Source organism: Prionailurus bengalensis, chromosome B1, assembly GCF_016509475.1.
Source record: "Prionailurus bengalensis isolate Pbe53 chromosome B1, Fcat_Pben_1.1_paternal_pri, whole genome shotgun sequence".
NCBI classification, from domain to species: Eukaryota; Metazoa; Chordata; class Mammalia; order Carnivora; family Felidae; genus Prionailurus; species Prionailurus bengalensis.
In genome coordinates, this window is record NC_057344.1 from 141,975,221 (window position 1) to 141,991,971 (window position 16,751).

At 40.6% G+C, this 16,751-nt stretch overlaps 1 protein-coding gene and 1 long non-coding RNA gene across 6 annotated transcripts in view; one reads left to right on the forward strand and one right to left on the reverse strand.

Moving 5' to 3' along the window:
- BMP2K (BMP2 inducible kinase) overlaps window positions 1-11,149 on the reverse strand; it is a 136,423-nt gene extending 125,274 nt beyond the window's left edge. For all 5 annotated transcript variants that reach the window (XM_043572393.1, XM_043572391.1, XM_043572392.1 and 2 more), the window contains exon 1: window positions 10,766-11,149. In XM_043572393.1, coding sequence (XP_043428328.1) covers window positions 10,766-10,940 — 175 coding nt within the window. In that variant the 5' untranslated portion in view covers window positions 10,941-11,149. The remainder of the gene's footprint in view (window positions 1-10,765) is intronic.
- A 74-nt stretch (window positions 11,150-11,223) lies between these two features.
- The window catches only part of LOC122478748, a 41,988-nt gene continuing 36,460 nt past the window's right edge, over window positions 11,224-16,751 (forward strand). The window contains exon 1 of the long non-coding RNA XR_006296162.1: window positions 11,224-11,318. This is a non-coding gene — a long non-coding RNA (uncharacterized LOC122478748). The remainder of the gene's footprint in view (window positions 11,319-16,751) is intronic.

A 16,751-nucleotide genomic window follows, 5' to 3' on the forward strand; every position in this document is an offset into this window, starting at 1 on the left:
GGTTGTTATCCAGTTGTCTTATATGTTTAGAGGCCTTCTGGCTGCTTTTCAATTTGAAAACTAAATCTCTTACAAATGTACTGAATACCTATCATGAGTACAGCACTGCTAGAGAAAAAAAGATGAGTACAAGCCAAATCTTAATGGAACTTTAAATCTTGCAGTAAAGGAAACTTTTTATTATACTTTTTCTTGGAGTAGAGCAAAGCTGTGAAAAATAAGTGCAATATAAGCAACAGTTGCTATACAGAGCATCAAAGGAAGGCATAATAATTACACCCATTTGGTTGTGAGTAGGGTTTCATAGAAAAATAAAGACTGCAAGAAAGTAACTATATATGTAAATGTATCCTGCAAGATACATTTCAATAGTGGGGAGCCAGGTGTCTGCATTCTAGGCAATGTAACAACATAAGGTAACAAACAGGAATGAAAAAGCAAGAGCAAAGTGTAGAAAATATCAAGTGCATGTGCAGTAACACACACCTAGGTTACAGCCAGAGATTAAGACTAGAGGGGAGTTGGGGTCACACTGCAGACGGCCTCCAATCCCATGGTAACAAGTTTGTATTTCACGTGTATTCACATGGTTAGGCAAAAGATCAGAAGTCCATTTCAGGAAGAAAAACTGAAAGGAATACAAGAGCTGATTTGGGAGTCGAGAGCCTACAAGGGGAAGAACAGTCTGCATGAGAACATAATTCTCTGAGAAGGATTAAGGACCCAAACTAGAATTGACAGCACTGGAAACAAAAAGTAACGGACTCATCACACATCTCATGGGTAAGCTTTCTATCCAATAAAGAACTTAGAGCAAGCACTGTCATAACCCTTCCTTACACATTTTTCCAAATAAAAACCTGAAAAACATGAAAATTTCTTCACTTTCAGATGCCCTCCAAAATACACAGGTTATGAGTCACCTGAAGAACACAAACTATTAAAATAACAAAAGAACCAATTAAGGTGGCATATCCTCTGAAACTAAATAGTACTCTGAAATGCCACATGATTTTGAGTGACTGTCCCCTTATCTCAAGGTGTACTACAAAAGGCAACTTCCTAGAAAAGAATTTTTCACAATGATTAAGAAATAATGGTATACTGTGGGATAAAATTACTAATCTATACTGAAGCTTGTCAAAGAACTCAAATGCATGATTATCACACACAATCCTGTCGTTATGGTCTCAATCTTAGAATTGTTCATCTTTATCCCTCCTTTCCAATGCTCCTCTTTTATCAGAGGAGCAATAAGGATCAGTTACATAGAATCAGAGAATGCTAAAATGGAAAAAGATGTTACAGATTCATCTTCATCCACTTCATTTTTTTTCTTGAGGAAACAGAGGTCACAGTGTCACAATGCAAATTAGTGGCGGAACTGGGAATATCAGCTGGCCCAACTCCCAGCTTTGCCTGTTTTTAATAGTTGCCTCCAAGAAGACACCAATTCAAAGATTTAATGAAATGTTAAAATAGGCAAACTAGTAGCAACAACTGTTTCAAATTTTAAAATAATATTCACTGCGGGGCACCTGGCTGGCTCAGTTAAGGGTCAGACCTCGGCTCAGGTCAGGATCTCAGGGTTTGTGAGTTGGAGCCCCCACATCAGGCTCTGTGCTGACAGCTCAGAGCCTGGAGCCTGCTTCAGATTCTGTGTCTCCCTCCCTCTGCCCCTGCCCCACTCAACTCTGTATATCTCTCTCACACAAAAATAAAAAGTAAAGACATTTGAAAATCTAAAAAATAAAACTAATATTCACTGCAAAATGCCTCTCTAAAGGCTACATCCCAAACTATGCCCTTAAACTTTACTGGAATTCTACAAGACTAGGATAAACCAAAAATTCCATAAGAAAGCGTATCTGTAAAAAGACTAACAACCACTCTCCTTCAAAGAGACGCAAATTGTTAGCAGAAATGTGCTGACTGATCTCATTTGTAAAGATGATACACACAGACAAGAGAATCTCCAAATTAACTAAATGCCCAACTATTTAAAACAGTTCAGTCATTAACCACTCAACTTCCCAACTCAAGTTTCCTAAAAATAGTAGGCTTGTGGGTAGACAAATTGTTCACCAGATGGATGGAGGTATGATAAAAGCAAGGAATAAACAGTCTCAACTCTGTGATGAAACCTTTCTGTAGCTCTGAAATCGCCACTCAAGACTCCTAATTTCAGAATTCCAAGTCAAGCCTTTAATCATTTTGATAGCTACCATATAGATTCTAATAAATGTTTATGTTCTACTTCAAGTTTTGCCCAAAAAGGAGGAAAAGAAAGGATGAAAGAGAACCAAGAGAATCTACAGGATGAGTAAAGAACACTAAAGAAGGTCCAAAATCAATCTAAGGACAAACAATAATTCCACCTTCTAGTTATGTTCCTTAATATAAACAACATTAAGTACCTTTTGTATTTTTCCCCTCCTGAAGACCCCATAATGGAAAAATGCCAACAAACATTAATTTACTTCTATTATTTTTTAAATAATCAAAGACAACCTTTCCAAACTGCTCAGCATGAGCAAGTCAATATTAACCACACAAAGCTGATGACACCTGAAAGCAAAGAAATTTGATGTCGGTGCAATTTAGAACCATTTTTGGAGATAACATATAATTTCCACTATACTGGTTTCAAAAAATTGAAAATTGGGAATTACTTTAGTGTATCTTGACCTTGAATAAAACTGCCACCTCTAGAGAAAACATAGCAATTAAAATTGTAACCAAAGAGCTATCCCTATGATAACATAATTTGAAAGAGAAGCATGTGTTAGTAATGCTACAAATCACTTTCATTTCATTGTCAAAGCAAACGCTGCTATTCTATATAACTGATTGAAACTTAAAAACTGTACGTGGCTAAATGCTATAAAGTAATTATCTCATTAAAATAATTCAAATTTTTTACAAACATAAATGTGATACTCAATTCAGGATAAATTTAATACCTAAACTACAAGCAAGTTACTATAATTCCAAAAGCAGATTTCACTGAAAGCTTATAACCAAATCTGAACCTAAAACTGGCCTACATTTATTGAAAGATTTGGCATGTATGGTTAGGTACTGTCACACATTATCGTGTTAATATCACACTTTACCTTTTAATCTCCATAACAAATATTAACTCCATGTTATAAAAAAGGAAGCAATGCTTCCTTGAGAGTTTAATTCAACAACAACAACAAAAACAAAATTGCTGGACAAAATACTGAAGATACAGAGATAAATAAGATCCTGCCCTCAAAAAGCTCACTGTCAAAATCAATTATACAATATAAAACAATTTCATTGAGTGCCTGGGTGGCTCAGTTAAGTGTCTGACTTAGGCTCAAGTCATGATCTCACGGATTCATGAGTTCAAGCCTCACTCAGGCTCCATGCTGACAGCTCAGAGCCTGCTTAGGATTCTCTCTCTCCCCCTCTCTCTGCCCCTCCACCACTCGTGCTCACTCTCTCTCAAAAATAATAAACATTTTAAAAAATAAGTAAAATTTTTAAAAATTTCATAATTGCATGTAACAATACTTTTCTTTTTTAAACTTAGCCACCTTTGCTAAATAAAGAAAAATACGTCAACAGTGAAAAATAACTATAAAGGGGCATCCAACTGTTCTTTCTTTGTTGTTTCAAGGAAGCTAACAGAAATGACACTTTGCCTTAAACTTTGTCTTCAAGTTTGTCTTCACCTGTAGGGAACTGTTGGATCACTGTATTGTACACTTGAAACTAATACAACACTATATGTTAACTATATTGGAATTAAAATTTTTAAAAATAAATCTCACATTTAAAAGAAAAAAGGTACATCTTATGCCACTATGATGTTGACTCCTTTTGTTTCTAGCTTTTGACTGATGAATAAAGCTGCTGTGAACATGCATGTGCAGGTTTCAAAACAAAACAAAACAAAGTCTTCTTTCACCAATGGAGAAAATTCAGGGTCCCCTGACCTAAGCAGAAGACCTTTGATGGGACAAGAAATAAAGAGCCCTTCACTGGTGCTTCTCAATTTGTAAATAGGTCTTAAATTCTATTGAAGAACTCCATCTGGATTCATTACAAAAAAAAAAAAAAAAAAAGCCAAAAAATCATTTCCTTTGAAAAGAATTTGAAGGTCCATGATATGACACAGCAATCTGTGTGATTCAAAAAAGCAATTAATAGTACTTCTAGCCTCAAGAATTTTACTATCTGCTAGGGGAAATGAGACAGGAACAATAACCACCTTAGTGTTTCCACGTGCTTCCATAATTGTATCTCAAAACAAAAGATTAAATGTGAAGAGGGAGGGGAAAAAAGCAAATAAATAGCTACAAATGTCCTCAGGAAGAAGGCAGTGATCATAACTAGCAGTCAGACAACTAGGATTACACAGGCAAAGGTAGTGATAGGCAAGATACCAGATTCAGTCACAGAACAACAGGGAATGGAGCATACTGTAGCTGGAGCAAAGAGTATAATCAGGAAATAGCCTGATTTTGAGCCCCACGCGTTGGGTGTAGACATTGCTTAAAAATAAAATCTTAAAAAAAAAAAAAAGCTAAGCATGAAGGACTGTGAGTGCCTGGCCAAACAACATGATCAAGATGACTCTCAAATTGTCCACTCCCTCCTCTTCAAGGCATCAGATTCTCCTGGTATTCTTCATAACTCTCTGGCAGCTCCTTTTTTTACTCTAAATCAGTGGTTCTCAAGGTGTGGTTTCTGGACCAGCAGCATCAGCATCAGTGAGCCAGTTGTTAGAAATGAAAATTATGGGCCCTACCCAGACATATGAAATCAAACCTTGGAGGTCAGGCTCAGCAATCTGTGGTTTACCAAGGCCTCCAAATGATTCTGATGAACACTAATGTATGAGACCAACGTTCTACCAGAGTCTTTTATTTTTTTTTTTTTTTTCTAAATTTTTTTCAACGTTTTTTATTTATTTTTGGGACAGAGCGAGACAGAGCATGAACGGGGGAGGGGCAGAGAGAGAGGGAGACACAGAATCGGAAACAGGCTCCGAGCCATCAGCCCAGAGCCCGATGCGGGGCTCGAACTCACGGACCGCGAGATCGTGACCTGGCTGAAGTCGGACGCCCAACCGACTGCGCCACCCAGGCGCCCCTCTACCAGAGTCTTTTAGTGAGCCTTCTCCTTCTGTACTCTCTCCCTCCATTATCCTGTCCCAGGGCTTTAAATAACAGCCAAATGTTCACTTATCAAAAATACCTATCTCAGGGAAGCTGGGTGGCTCAGTAGGTTGAGCATCTGACTCTTGATTTCAGCTCAGATCATGATCTCAAGGTTGGTGAGTTTCAGCCCTGTATTGGGCTCTGTGCTGGGCGTGTGGAGCCTGCTTGAGATTCTCTCTCTCTGCCCCTCCATCCCTTCTCTCTCGTGCTCTGTCTCTCAAAAATGAATAAACTTAAAAAAAAAAAAAAAAAAACTATCACTAAGCCCAGACACCTCTGCTGAGTACCAGACCATATACTCAGGATCCCACTTGACATTTATTTCCTCCGAGACATCCCAACTAAATACGTCTGGAACTCCTGGGTATCTTCCTAACCTTTTCCCCCTAAAAAAACAAACAAACAAACAAACAAACAAACCTGTTCCTTCTCTACTCTCCCAGAAACAAATGGTACCTCCAATCCAAGAGCTGCATAAGCAAGTCATTTTTTTAAGTTCCTATAATACCCTCCCCCCAATCCAAACCATCACCAGGTATTCCCATTTAAGCACTGTAACGTTTGTCTCCATCCCCACTGCCACCATCTTAACCATCTAATCTGTATACTTCTCAACCAGTCTCTATGCAATAATCACCATGATCTTGTGAAAATACAAATCAGAGCATACCACTGCCCTAATTTGAAATTTCAATAGCTTCCCACTGCATTTTTAGATAAAATCTAAAATCCTAAAGTCCTGGATCCTGGTCACCTTTCCAACATCATCTTGGGTCCTTCCACCATCTGACTGAATCATTATACTCTGCAGCTCTGGGCATGTTTCAGTTCCTAAAACTCTTACCCACATATAGACCTCTCTCTTCATACTCCACATTACCCCCACCTTCACACCTCTGCCTTTACCTAACTTTTCTTATACTTCAGATTTCTGGTAAAATACCAGAAAACGTCTTCCTTGACCCTCCAATATAAACTGAATTATTCTCTCACAAAAACCCTGTGCTTTCTTCTCATGACAATTATCAAAATTAACTACATTAACTTAATGATTTCTTAATATTTATCTTCTATACTAGACTGTAAATTCCGTAAGGACAAAGAAATACGTTTTGTTCTCCACTGTATAAACAGTGCCTACTACAGAGCCTGACACATAAAAGGCATTTAATAGTTATGGAGTAGTAACAGTTGTCAATATTTTTATCAAATCTTCCCCTTGTGCTCTCTCTGTCCTCTCTTAGAAACTTCAACTTACAGGGGCGCCTGGGTGGCGCAGTCGGTTAAGCGTCCGACTTCAGCCAGGTCTCGATCTCGCGGTCCGTGAGTTCGAGCCCCGCATCGGGCTCTGGGCTGATGGAGCCTGGAGCCTGTTTCCGATTCTGTGTCTCCCTCTCTCTCTGCCCCTCCCCCGTTCATGCTCTGTCTCTCCCTGTCCCAAAAATAAAAAAAGAAAAAAAAAAAAAAAAAAAAAAAAAGAAACTTCAACTTACAAGTTACTGGGCAGCCACAGATCATTCCTGCAAATGAATTATCATGCTTAAATCCATCATTTTCAGACTGATTTATATTGCAAAATCGAATGTATTTTACCACCTTCCTGTAAAATTAACAGTAAGAATCAGTGAACACTTAGCCTAAATTAACTCACCCTAATCTAAGCAATTATCTAAGAGAGCTACTGAGCTCCTTCTACAGAATTCTGTAGTAAACTCCTGGCCTCCAATTACCTGTACTGACTGGACCAACAACCCCCATCCCCATGACAGAAAGTTGTACCCATGCAATCATATTCAAAATACCACTCGTACCCCGCCCCCATAACCTCACAATTAGATTATCTCAACAAATTATGGATAGTGTCCCAGCCTCCAGGTTCCCCATTTCTTTAAGCACTTTGTACCAAACACGTTTAGAAAAAGAAGTCCCCTGCTTGAGAACCAACTTCTTCCTGTTACCAATCAACATGAAATCCTCTGACGAGCACTGAAGGCCTATGTAGGCATGTGACCAAAGAGCCAGTCCTACGTTTTAAAAAAAACTTTAAAGACGATATTGAATTATATACAGTCAATATAATTGAATTATATGTGCCTGACAATTTCACACTGTTTCAAGCTAAAATTAACATATGGCTCTACCTCATTTCTAGAGGCAAAGGCTGCATTTGGTTAGCAGGTACTCCTGAAACTAAACTGTTTTTGGAAAAAAAAAAACAAAAAAAAAAACAAAAAAAAAACCATGAAAATGCTCCACTATGATGATGATATTAGTCCTCTAAACTCTGAGCAGGAATTAAAAAGGTGCAAGGTGTCAGCATTTTCAAACATACACATACTTAGGTAGAGAGTATGACACAAAGTATATTTCAGAGAAGAAACTACTCCAACAGTTCAGTTATAACATAAAAATATACCTCCGATTTAATTATTTTTAATTAAATATATAATATATAAATATACGCGTATATGTATAATAAACATATACATACACATGTAGTTGATTCTCATTATTTGGGAATTCCATATTTATAAATTCATGTAGTTGCTAAAATTTATCTGTATCCCAAAATCTATACAATGGCATTTTCATGATCATTTGCGGAGATGAGCACAGCAGTGACAATTTTGAGAAGGCCAGGTGGAGTCAACATGAAGTTCTGCCTTGTTTATAAACAAGAGCACTTTTTGAGGTCTGTTTAGTGCCATGTTTTTCTCATTTTTGTGCTTTTTATTGGTGATTTCATAGTTTAAAATGGCCCCAAGCATAATGGCAAAGTGTCGTCTTGTGCTCCGAAATTCAAGAAGGTTGTGATGTCCCTTACAAAGAAAATACGCATTTTAGATAAGCTTCATTTTAGACATGCATTACAGTGCTGTTAGCCATGAGTTCAGTTGTAATGAGTCAACAATATATATTATATAAAGTCTTTAAACAGAAACACACATAAAACAAGGGTATATATTGACTGGTTGACAAAGATGTTGTGAACAGAGGCCTGCAGTATCTATGCCTGTATTTCCCAAGGGCAATGGTTGAGTATTCACTAATTCACTACCCAGTGACTTTACAAAAAATACCTACTGTAAATAGTATGAATCAAATATATAAATATGTATTACTTAGAGAGAAAGAGAGAAGGAGGGGGAATATAAGACAGAATACGAGACAGAGAGAAAGAATACCAGATTTATTAAAGACTCACACACACCGCAGAGGTCAATGTGAACAAGACGCCTATGTTTGCAGTAGCATGGCAAAAACACCTCAGAGCACAGCACCTACAGTCTTGGCCCTGTTTAAACAACATGGACCCAAAGCAAAAAAATGTAAAACCTATCACGTTTGTTTTTAGTTCTGTTATTTCTACCCCTTTTCCCACTCAACAGTATACCTCTCCCCAATTAAGGTACTCCAAACTCTAATGCCTTTCCACAACCACTTGCCCTAATCTTACAGCCCAGCAAATCTGTCAGTTAGTGAATGATCATTCTTGAATGTGAACCAGACCTTGTGCTTAAAGATCTTGTCTAAATTGTCTAAATTATTTGGAAAGGAGACAGGGTATTAAGGATCTTACATAAGAAGAAACTGTCAGGATCAAAAAGTAAACTGAATATACGTAATTTCAGTTGTATGTGTGAACAGAAAAAAAAAAATAAACAGGGAAGAAAGCTTCCCCTCCCCTTCAGAGAAGACTAAATAAAAGTCTTAGTCCAGCAGCTGGTGTGTTAAGTGGGGGAGTCCCATCTTCCAAAAGGGTTTCTTCAGCTCCTACTTTGTCCTAGCACTCAATTATGAATTTTCCTAAGAAAAAAATGACAAAATTTACAGCAAAAGTTAGTGGAACACTCTAACAATAACATTAGTCCTTGAATTTGTGTGTGGGGGGGGGGGGGTTCAGTGAGCACTCCCCCTTTGAAATTATTCATTTTTATTTTCATTTTCCAAAATTACTTAATTTTTACTGAAAATGACTTGCTTAGGGTAATGATAGGATATGTTTAGAGCAGTGATAGAAGCCACAAATCCAAAGTCTAGTTTGATTTAACGTCAATGTTTTCTTTCTACTAAATAAAAAGACTGATCTGGGATTTTGTGAAATAAAGTGAGTTTAATACTATTCAAGCCACACTTCAATTAGTTACTACAATTCACAGAAACAAGTACAGCATGTGAGTTAATAGCCATGTCTTCTTAAAACCCACAACTCAATCTAAGCCAACATTTGAAATCCATGTATAATAAGGAGCTAGGAAATTTTATAGCATAGTAAATCTGTCTATCAAAACCAATCACCATATATTCATTCTTTTGAGAAGCTAAGGATCCTTCTCCCACCTCTTTAAGGTTAGGCTAGGCTCATTACTAGGGGCAATGTCTTACAAAACAATAACACTCATCCCCCAAATAATTCAAGATTTCTTTCTCTTTAAATATTTTATAGACAAAGCCTTCATATTTTTCTTTTGCACTAGTGTGCTGTTTATGGCATTTCAAAAAACCCTAAGTGGAATCTCAGTCTACAGTCTCCAAACCACATCAACGTCTGACTTTCAGAGAACCATAACTACTCTTTAATTTCTTTTCTCTTAACCTTGAATTGTAAAAGGGCCATGTATCAACAAATAATTTCTCACGATTTTTTTAAAGTATTCATTTTGTAATATCCAGCAATTAAAAACTCAAAGATCAAATGAAGCATGCAATAAATAAGAGAAACTATTTTCTACAAGCCAATTACACAAGAAATTCAAAACTAAAGTGCAGGACCTTATTTTTTTAATGGAGTAAACTTTCTTGTAAGCGACTTGGAACCGCTGACATAGCCTGGTAAAGATAATGAAGGACCGAGCGCAAAACTTCACAACTGAAAGTTAACCTGCTTTCTGACCACCCTTTAAAGTACTATCAAAGAGACATATTGAAAGGGTATGAATAGTACCCTGATAAAGACACTAAAAAACAAGGGCAAATGGACTTCAAGTTTACCTGCTCCCCCAAAGCAACCTACTAACTGAATTTGGGGCAAAGTATCACTCCAACACACGCACACACGCACCACATAGAAATAAATTGTCTTTCAACCGAAGACTGAGCAGAAGCAAACCCAGCTCCACACCAGGGGCTGCAGGGTCCTGTGCCCTGGGGCGCGGGTGGAGACTTGGAGATAGCAACGCACTACTCCCGCCCAAGCCTCGGCTGGCAGAACAGAGCCTCGATCCTGCACGATCTGACCCTCTAATGAGTCACTGGTCCAATCATGACACCACATCACTCACTAGGACGTTTTCTATTTATTTCCTCGCGTCAAGGAGGGCTGAAAATGACTTGAACTCGTAATGAGAGAACTGTACCCTGGTCAGAGCTGCCAGCAGCGAGAAAAGCCGGTTTCAGAGCAAAAATCCCGAGCTACTTTTTAAGAGCCCCTGCTGGCATAGCACAGGAGGCAGAACCGACAAGAGTAAACCAAGAGGGCGAGGAAAGAGGCGGGCGAGGACCGGGAGAAGCCACCGCCACACCCCAGCCCTCCCTCACCTGCCTGCCCGAGCCTCCCCAGGCGCCCGTACCTTCGGCCAGCGACTCCTCCAGGGTGACCTGGTAGCGGCCGACCGAAAACACCCGGACACCCACGGACGAGCTACCGGAGCTGGAGCCGGCCCCGACCCCGCCGGCCGCGCCACCCGCCGCTCCGCCGCCGCCGCCACCGCCCTCCGACTTGGGCATTCGAGAGAACTTCTTCATGGTCCCGCCGGCGCGCTGGAGGGCGCGGGGTTCGCGCAAGGGCGAGCGAGAGAGCGAGTCCTCTGCCCGGCGCGCGGTCGGTCGTCCGCGAGGGGTCGCCGCCCCTCGCCCGTCCGACCGTCCGTGCGCGCTGCGGCCCGCCGAGCCTCACATCCCGCGCTCCCCCAGCGCACTGCCCCTACCCCGCCGCCCGCTCCGCGGCTCCGCTGCAGCTGCCGGGATCCCGCAGAGGGCGGTGGAGAGGGCGGGGACGGGGCGGGGCGCGAGGGGGCGGGGCCGAATGCGGGGGCGATGCCGCCGCCTCCGCGAGAACCCCGGGCTCCCAAGCAGCCTCGCTGAGCGTCGGGAGCGCGAGCCCGGGAGGGGGGCGCCAGGGAGGTAGGTGGGGAAGGGGGCGGGGCGGCCGGCCCCTCCGCCGAGTGGGCTGGACCTCTCCGGCCGCACACCCTCAAGACTGCAGCCAGCGGCGCCGCCGCGGGAGCTGGACCTACGCCGCTCGCCACTCGCGGCCGTTGGCGGTGCGGTGCAGCTGCCCACCGCTCTCTGAGGCCGGGCGCCCCGCGCAGGCGCGCTACCCGCGCCGCCGGAAGTGACGGTTCCGGCTTTTGTCACGTGGAGAGGGAAGGGGGGGGGGAGGTGATTGTGGGGGTTGGGAACTTGGGCGAGGTCCGGAGCCTCCGGTCTGGGGGTCCCGGCCAGGAGGGTTCAGGTCAGGCCTGTGGGGCTCCAGCTTCGAGCTGGGGGTGGGGCGGGAACTGGAGTCCCGCGGTGGCGATGCAGCAGTGTCTGTGATCTCGGCTAAGAGTTGGTGTGTCGCTCTGGATACTTAAAAATGCCGCCAACAACTTTACCCCCGCTGAGGAACTTCTCGCTGCATTTCTAAGCCAGTTTTCCAGACCTCCCCTGAGAATCTTCTTCCGTTCGCCCACCCCCGAGCGTGGGAGGTGGGAGCAGCACGGAACTAGAGCGGATTCCAGTAACCCAACTTCTAAAGCCACCGTGTCACACTCTTAACAGGCGCCTGTGCTGGGAAGCGTTTTTGCGGTTTAAAAATTGCTTAGGAGTACTTTTTAAAATCTCGTGTGCTGTGCAACAGCCGTGTGAGATATTCGGAACAGGTATTAAGTGCATTTACAGACCGTTCATCACCTTTGGCCAAGAGAGCTTAGCCGACTCGCCCAAGGTCACACAGCTGGGTAGTGGCACAGCTGGGACTACAAGGTCCATCCTTTGATACTTAGTTTCATACTTTAGGCCATTCTGAAAAAATAGGTTGAAAAACGGCAGGTTTACGACTGTTTGGAAGCGTTGAGTTTCCTCCAACGCTCTTCTAACAAAGAGATTTGCCCACTTAAAACAAAACAAAACAAAAAGCTCATTGCGTCCATTTCATAAACTGCAGAAATCCCAATGCCTACAGAATGAGGCAGGCATTGGGGACATGTAAGAGAATGACAAATTACAGAGCATGTGTAAATAAAGCACCCAATTATCAGCTTTAGACTGCTTTCCACCACCCTGCCCTTGTGAATACAGGCCCACTGTGGCCAGGGGTTCCAATTAAGAGAAACCAGATATCTGGAATTTTTTTTCTAATATGGCATTTTCTAAAATTTTTAAATGTAGGCCAAATAAGCTGTGCCTGCAGGACTCTAGTATGCACCTTCTATGAAAGTCCATAAATGTGGTTCTATCCCAACCTCTATTTCTTTATCCAACTTGTTAGTAGGATACAGGCAGATGTGCTTAGGCAAAAGACTTTGAGTTTAATAATCTTCCACTTTTCCTCCCCTCTGCTATTTGAAGAAAAGCTTTTTCTGCCAATGCCAAAACTGTGCTCTGGATTTAGGCATCTTTGCTACATAACCCACTAAGCTAAAATTCTTCATCCAGAGACCTGACCTTTAAAGTACATTCCAGCTCAATGGAAGTCAGATTATATGTCAGATGATTGATGTGGTGTGACAATTGGGGATTTCCATCTAGAAATAAACTGAGCATTTTCCTTACTGTGGAGTTTCATTTCTACAACATTTCAATGATCTTTTTCAAGCAGTCTAATGGAGAAATTTTGTCATTCCATACAACTCAAAACTGGTATCAGCCTAACATACAAAGTTTGGGCTTAATGCAACCACACCTAATCACAATACAATAATAGTCTCCTATGATCACAGCAAATTTACCACAATTGCTGTGGCAAAGAAACTCACTTTTGTGTACCCACGTAACCTGACTTCTGATATGGAGTTTGATAATTAGTTTAAGGCATAGGACCCTCTCAAAAATTATGTGTAACACCAAGTAATGTATACTTAAATTTTCCACCAAGCATGTAATAAAATTTAAATATTCTCTGATCTTCACGGAGTGTTAGTTCCACAATATTCTATGAAAACCAATAACAAACATATTATTAAGAATGCAAAAGTATTATATTACTAATGACAAGAGTGCTGAACGTTTGCAAACACTTTTACCAGAAAAGATGTTAAAATTAACTATCACATTGTATCTTCCTACAACTTTGTGAACTGAGAATGAGTATTCTTGAACCAATTTGTAGGCAGAAATGAGACACTAATTCATTAAAAACTCTATTAAGAATTCTAGTCTTTAGTTTCGTACTCATTATTAAACCATGGTTGCAGATGAACATCCAATTTGGCTTCCTGCAGGAAAATAAAATCTCTAGGAGAAAATGTATGGATGATGTAGATTCTGTTCCTCTAAAATACTGTCATCGAAGTAACTTATAGTAAGTACACAAATACAGAATGGTTTAACAAAGGTAAAAAAACTACATTTCAGTTTTTTAATACATATCTCAATATTTCAAATGTTTATAGCTTTACTGCTATAATAGTAGTTGGAAACTAGCCATATAATGGAAGACTTTTTTTTTTAATAGATTGCTTCAGTTGGCATAGTTTCATGTTACAATATTCTGATAAAAGTCAACAGATCATGGTAGCCAAATAAAGAATTCCAATATCCTTAAACAAGAAGGATTTTGACAATGGAGGAAGGAGGGATTATTGTTGTATTTTTGTCTTCTAGTGGAAAACTATAACCTTTCTTTTTGCTTTGACCCTCATCCACTTTACACCAAGGTGACTCTCAAAGTTGTATGGAGTGAGAAAAACTGACAAAGATCAAACAAAATGTGCTTATCCCAAAAGGTTTATTCCAGTACCATTATAAGCTTTATAAGTCATCTCTTCCAGTGCCTGAGTAATTTCTTTTTCTCACAAGTCAATGTTTTCCTTTGGTGATATATCTTCTATTATTATTAGCCTCATTATGCGTACTGTTAGGAATAATTATTCTCCCTCCCTAACAATATTTATACCTGCATAAATACCCATATCTTTTCTTTCCAAAAGGGTAGCAGTCCTGAAATCCATTAGAGTATAAACCTGTTTCCATTATTTTAAAATGTGTTTTTTGATGTCACCAACGTTTAAATCTTTTGTTAAAACTACTCGACATCATCACTATACCTTGTCAGAATTTATATACATCTAAGAAAAATCAATATGATAGTGTAGTTTAAAATATCAAGCTGCTCACAAATATTCGTAACAGGAAAAATGACTTATTTGACGTGAAATACGTTTCTATGATAGAATTTCTCCTACAACTTGACCATGCTTTTTAAAAAGAGTACAAGTGGGGCGCCTGGGTGGCGCAGTCGGTTAAGCGTCCGACTTCAGCCAGGTCACGATCTTGCGGTCCGTGAGTTCGAGCCCTGCGTCGGGCTCTGGGCTGATGGCTCAGAGCCTGGAGCCTGTTTCCGATTCTGTGTCTCCCTCTCTCTCTGCCCCTCCCCCGTTCATGCTCTGTCTCTCTCTGTCCCAAAAATAAATAAACGTTGGAAAAAAAATTTTTTTTATAAAAAATAAAAAGACTACAAGAGGTAGGCAACTTCACCACCAGAAAAGGCACTTTGATAGCCAACCCAGCTGAAGGTGGAGGTGGGAGGGGTAGGGAGAGGTTCTAATGGGTATAAGCACCTCAGGCTCATCTGTCATGGCAGGAATACCTTCCTGTCTAAAGAAGTATGTGTCCTAGTGGGATTACAGTTACACTCTTGGGTATATTCCTGCCTTCCCTCTTCTTGATACCTTTTGCATTTCCCTCCTTTGGCAGAACTCTACTACCCTGTTCCTACCCTGCTCCCAGTTCCATTTATACAAAACTTCGGTGGAACGTAAAATAAGAACTAGTTCTTATTGGACATTTGCAACATATCAGTGCATTACATGTATGAACTCAGTACAGAAGTGATGAGCTCTTAAGGTTGTACTTGTACCGTATGCTGCCTTCAAATCTCCACCCAGCAATATGGTTGATGTTATGTTCTTAGAAATTGCTGGGGACAGAAACGTAGCTCTCCTGGTTTGGGAAGCAGGTGAGCAGTCCCCATGGGAAAATATTGAATTCTGTCCCTGAACTGAACTAATGCTAAATTTCTACACTTTCAGCACATTCAAATATACACAAGCAAAACTGTATTCAAGTTACTGTAAAGGGACAGAGAAAGAAAGGATTAAAGCTAAATTCAGCTTTTGTTTCAGTCCTTATCAAAATGTGCATCTTGTTTTACCCAGTCTTCTGCCAACTGTGGTAGAGACTATTTATTCATTGAATTTGTACAATGTGTAAAAAAAATGTATGAACCAATACATAACAAGAACTATACACTATGGTAAGAATCATGAAGTTTCAGAGCTAGAAGGGGATGTAATCAAATGCAGCATCTGAAAGAGAAACAGGAACATTTTTTGAGCACCTAGTATGTCTCAGGCAGTATGCTTAACCCTATATAAATGTTCTCTATGTATCCTCTAACACGGGAAGTGAATATTATTACTCCCAACTTGTGGTTTTCTCACTCCGGCCACCCTGAACCACCTTCATTTCTTGCTGATCTATTTCAGGCCCCAGTGCTCACTCCAGTTAGAATGTCTTGTTCTTTCTCACAACCACCTGACTTAATGGGTGACTCTGTGAAACTCTAGAACCACCTCCCCTGTAAAAGCTTTCCTGATCTCTGCCATTTGCCAGTTCCAGGTAGAATGGACTCATTTGTATCCCATACTACTCTTTGTAGATTTCCACAACTACACCCATCAACCTATTACAAGGGCTTCCTTAAGTGCTTGTCTCCCTCTACTGACATTAAGAGGCTTACGGGGAGGGACCATGTCACATTGTTTTCTTAAAATTTAGTGCCAAGCAATGTGCTTGACATATAGCGAGTATTGAATAAATGAATGAATAACTTAGCCTAGAATCTGGTAAGTGGTAGAGTTGGGGGCTTGAGACCGGGCTCAAATCTCAGATGTGTCTGAAAACCCAAGCTTCTTAGCTTTATCTACATTTAAGTTTTGGTCACTTTTAAAATAGGAAAAATACTGGGGCGCCTGGGTGGCTCAGGTTAAGCGTCCGACTTCGGCTCAAGTCATGATCTCACGGTTCGTGAGTTCAAACCCCGCGTCAGGCTCTGTGCTGACAGCTCAGAGCCTGGAGCCTATTTCAGATTCTGTGTCTCCCTCTCTCTCTCTCTCTGACTTTCCCCCATTCATTCTCTGTCTCTCTCTGTCTCAAAAATAAATAAACGTTAAAAAAAATTAAAATAGGAAAAATACTGTTTTTTACTTTGTTTTTTGTTGTTTGTTTTGTTTTTTAAAGTGAGAGCTGGCAGATCAATGGAACAGAATAAAGAACCCAGAAATGGACCCACAAACGTATGACCAACTGATCTTTGACAAAGCTGGAAAGAATATCCAATGGAATAAAGACAGT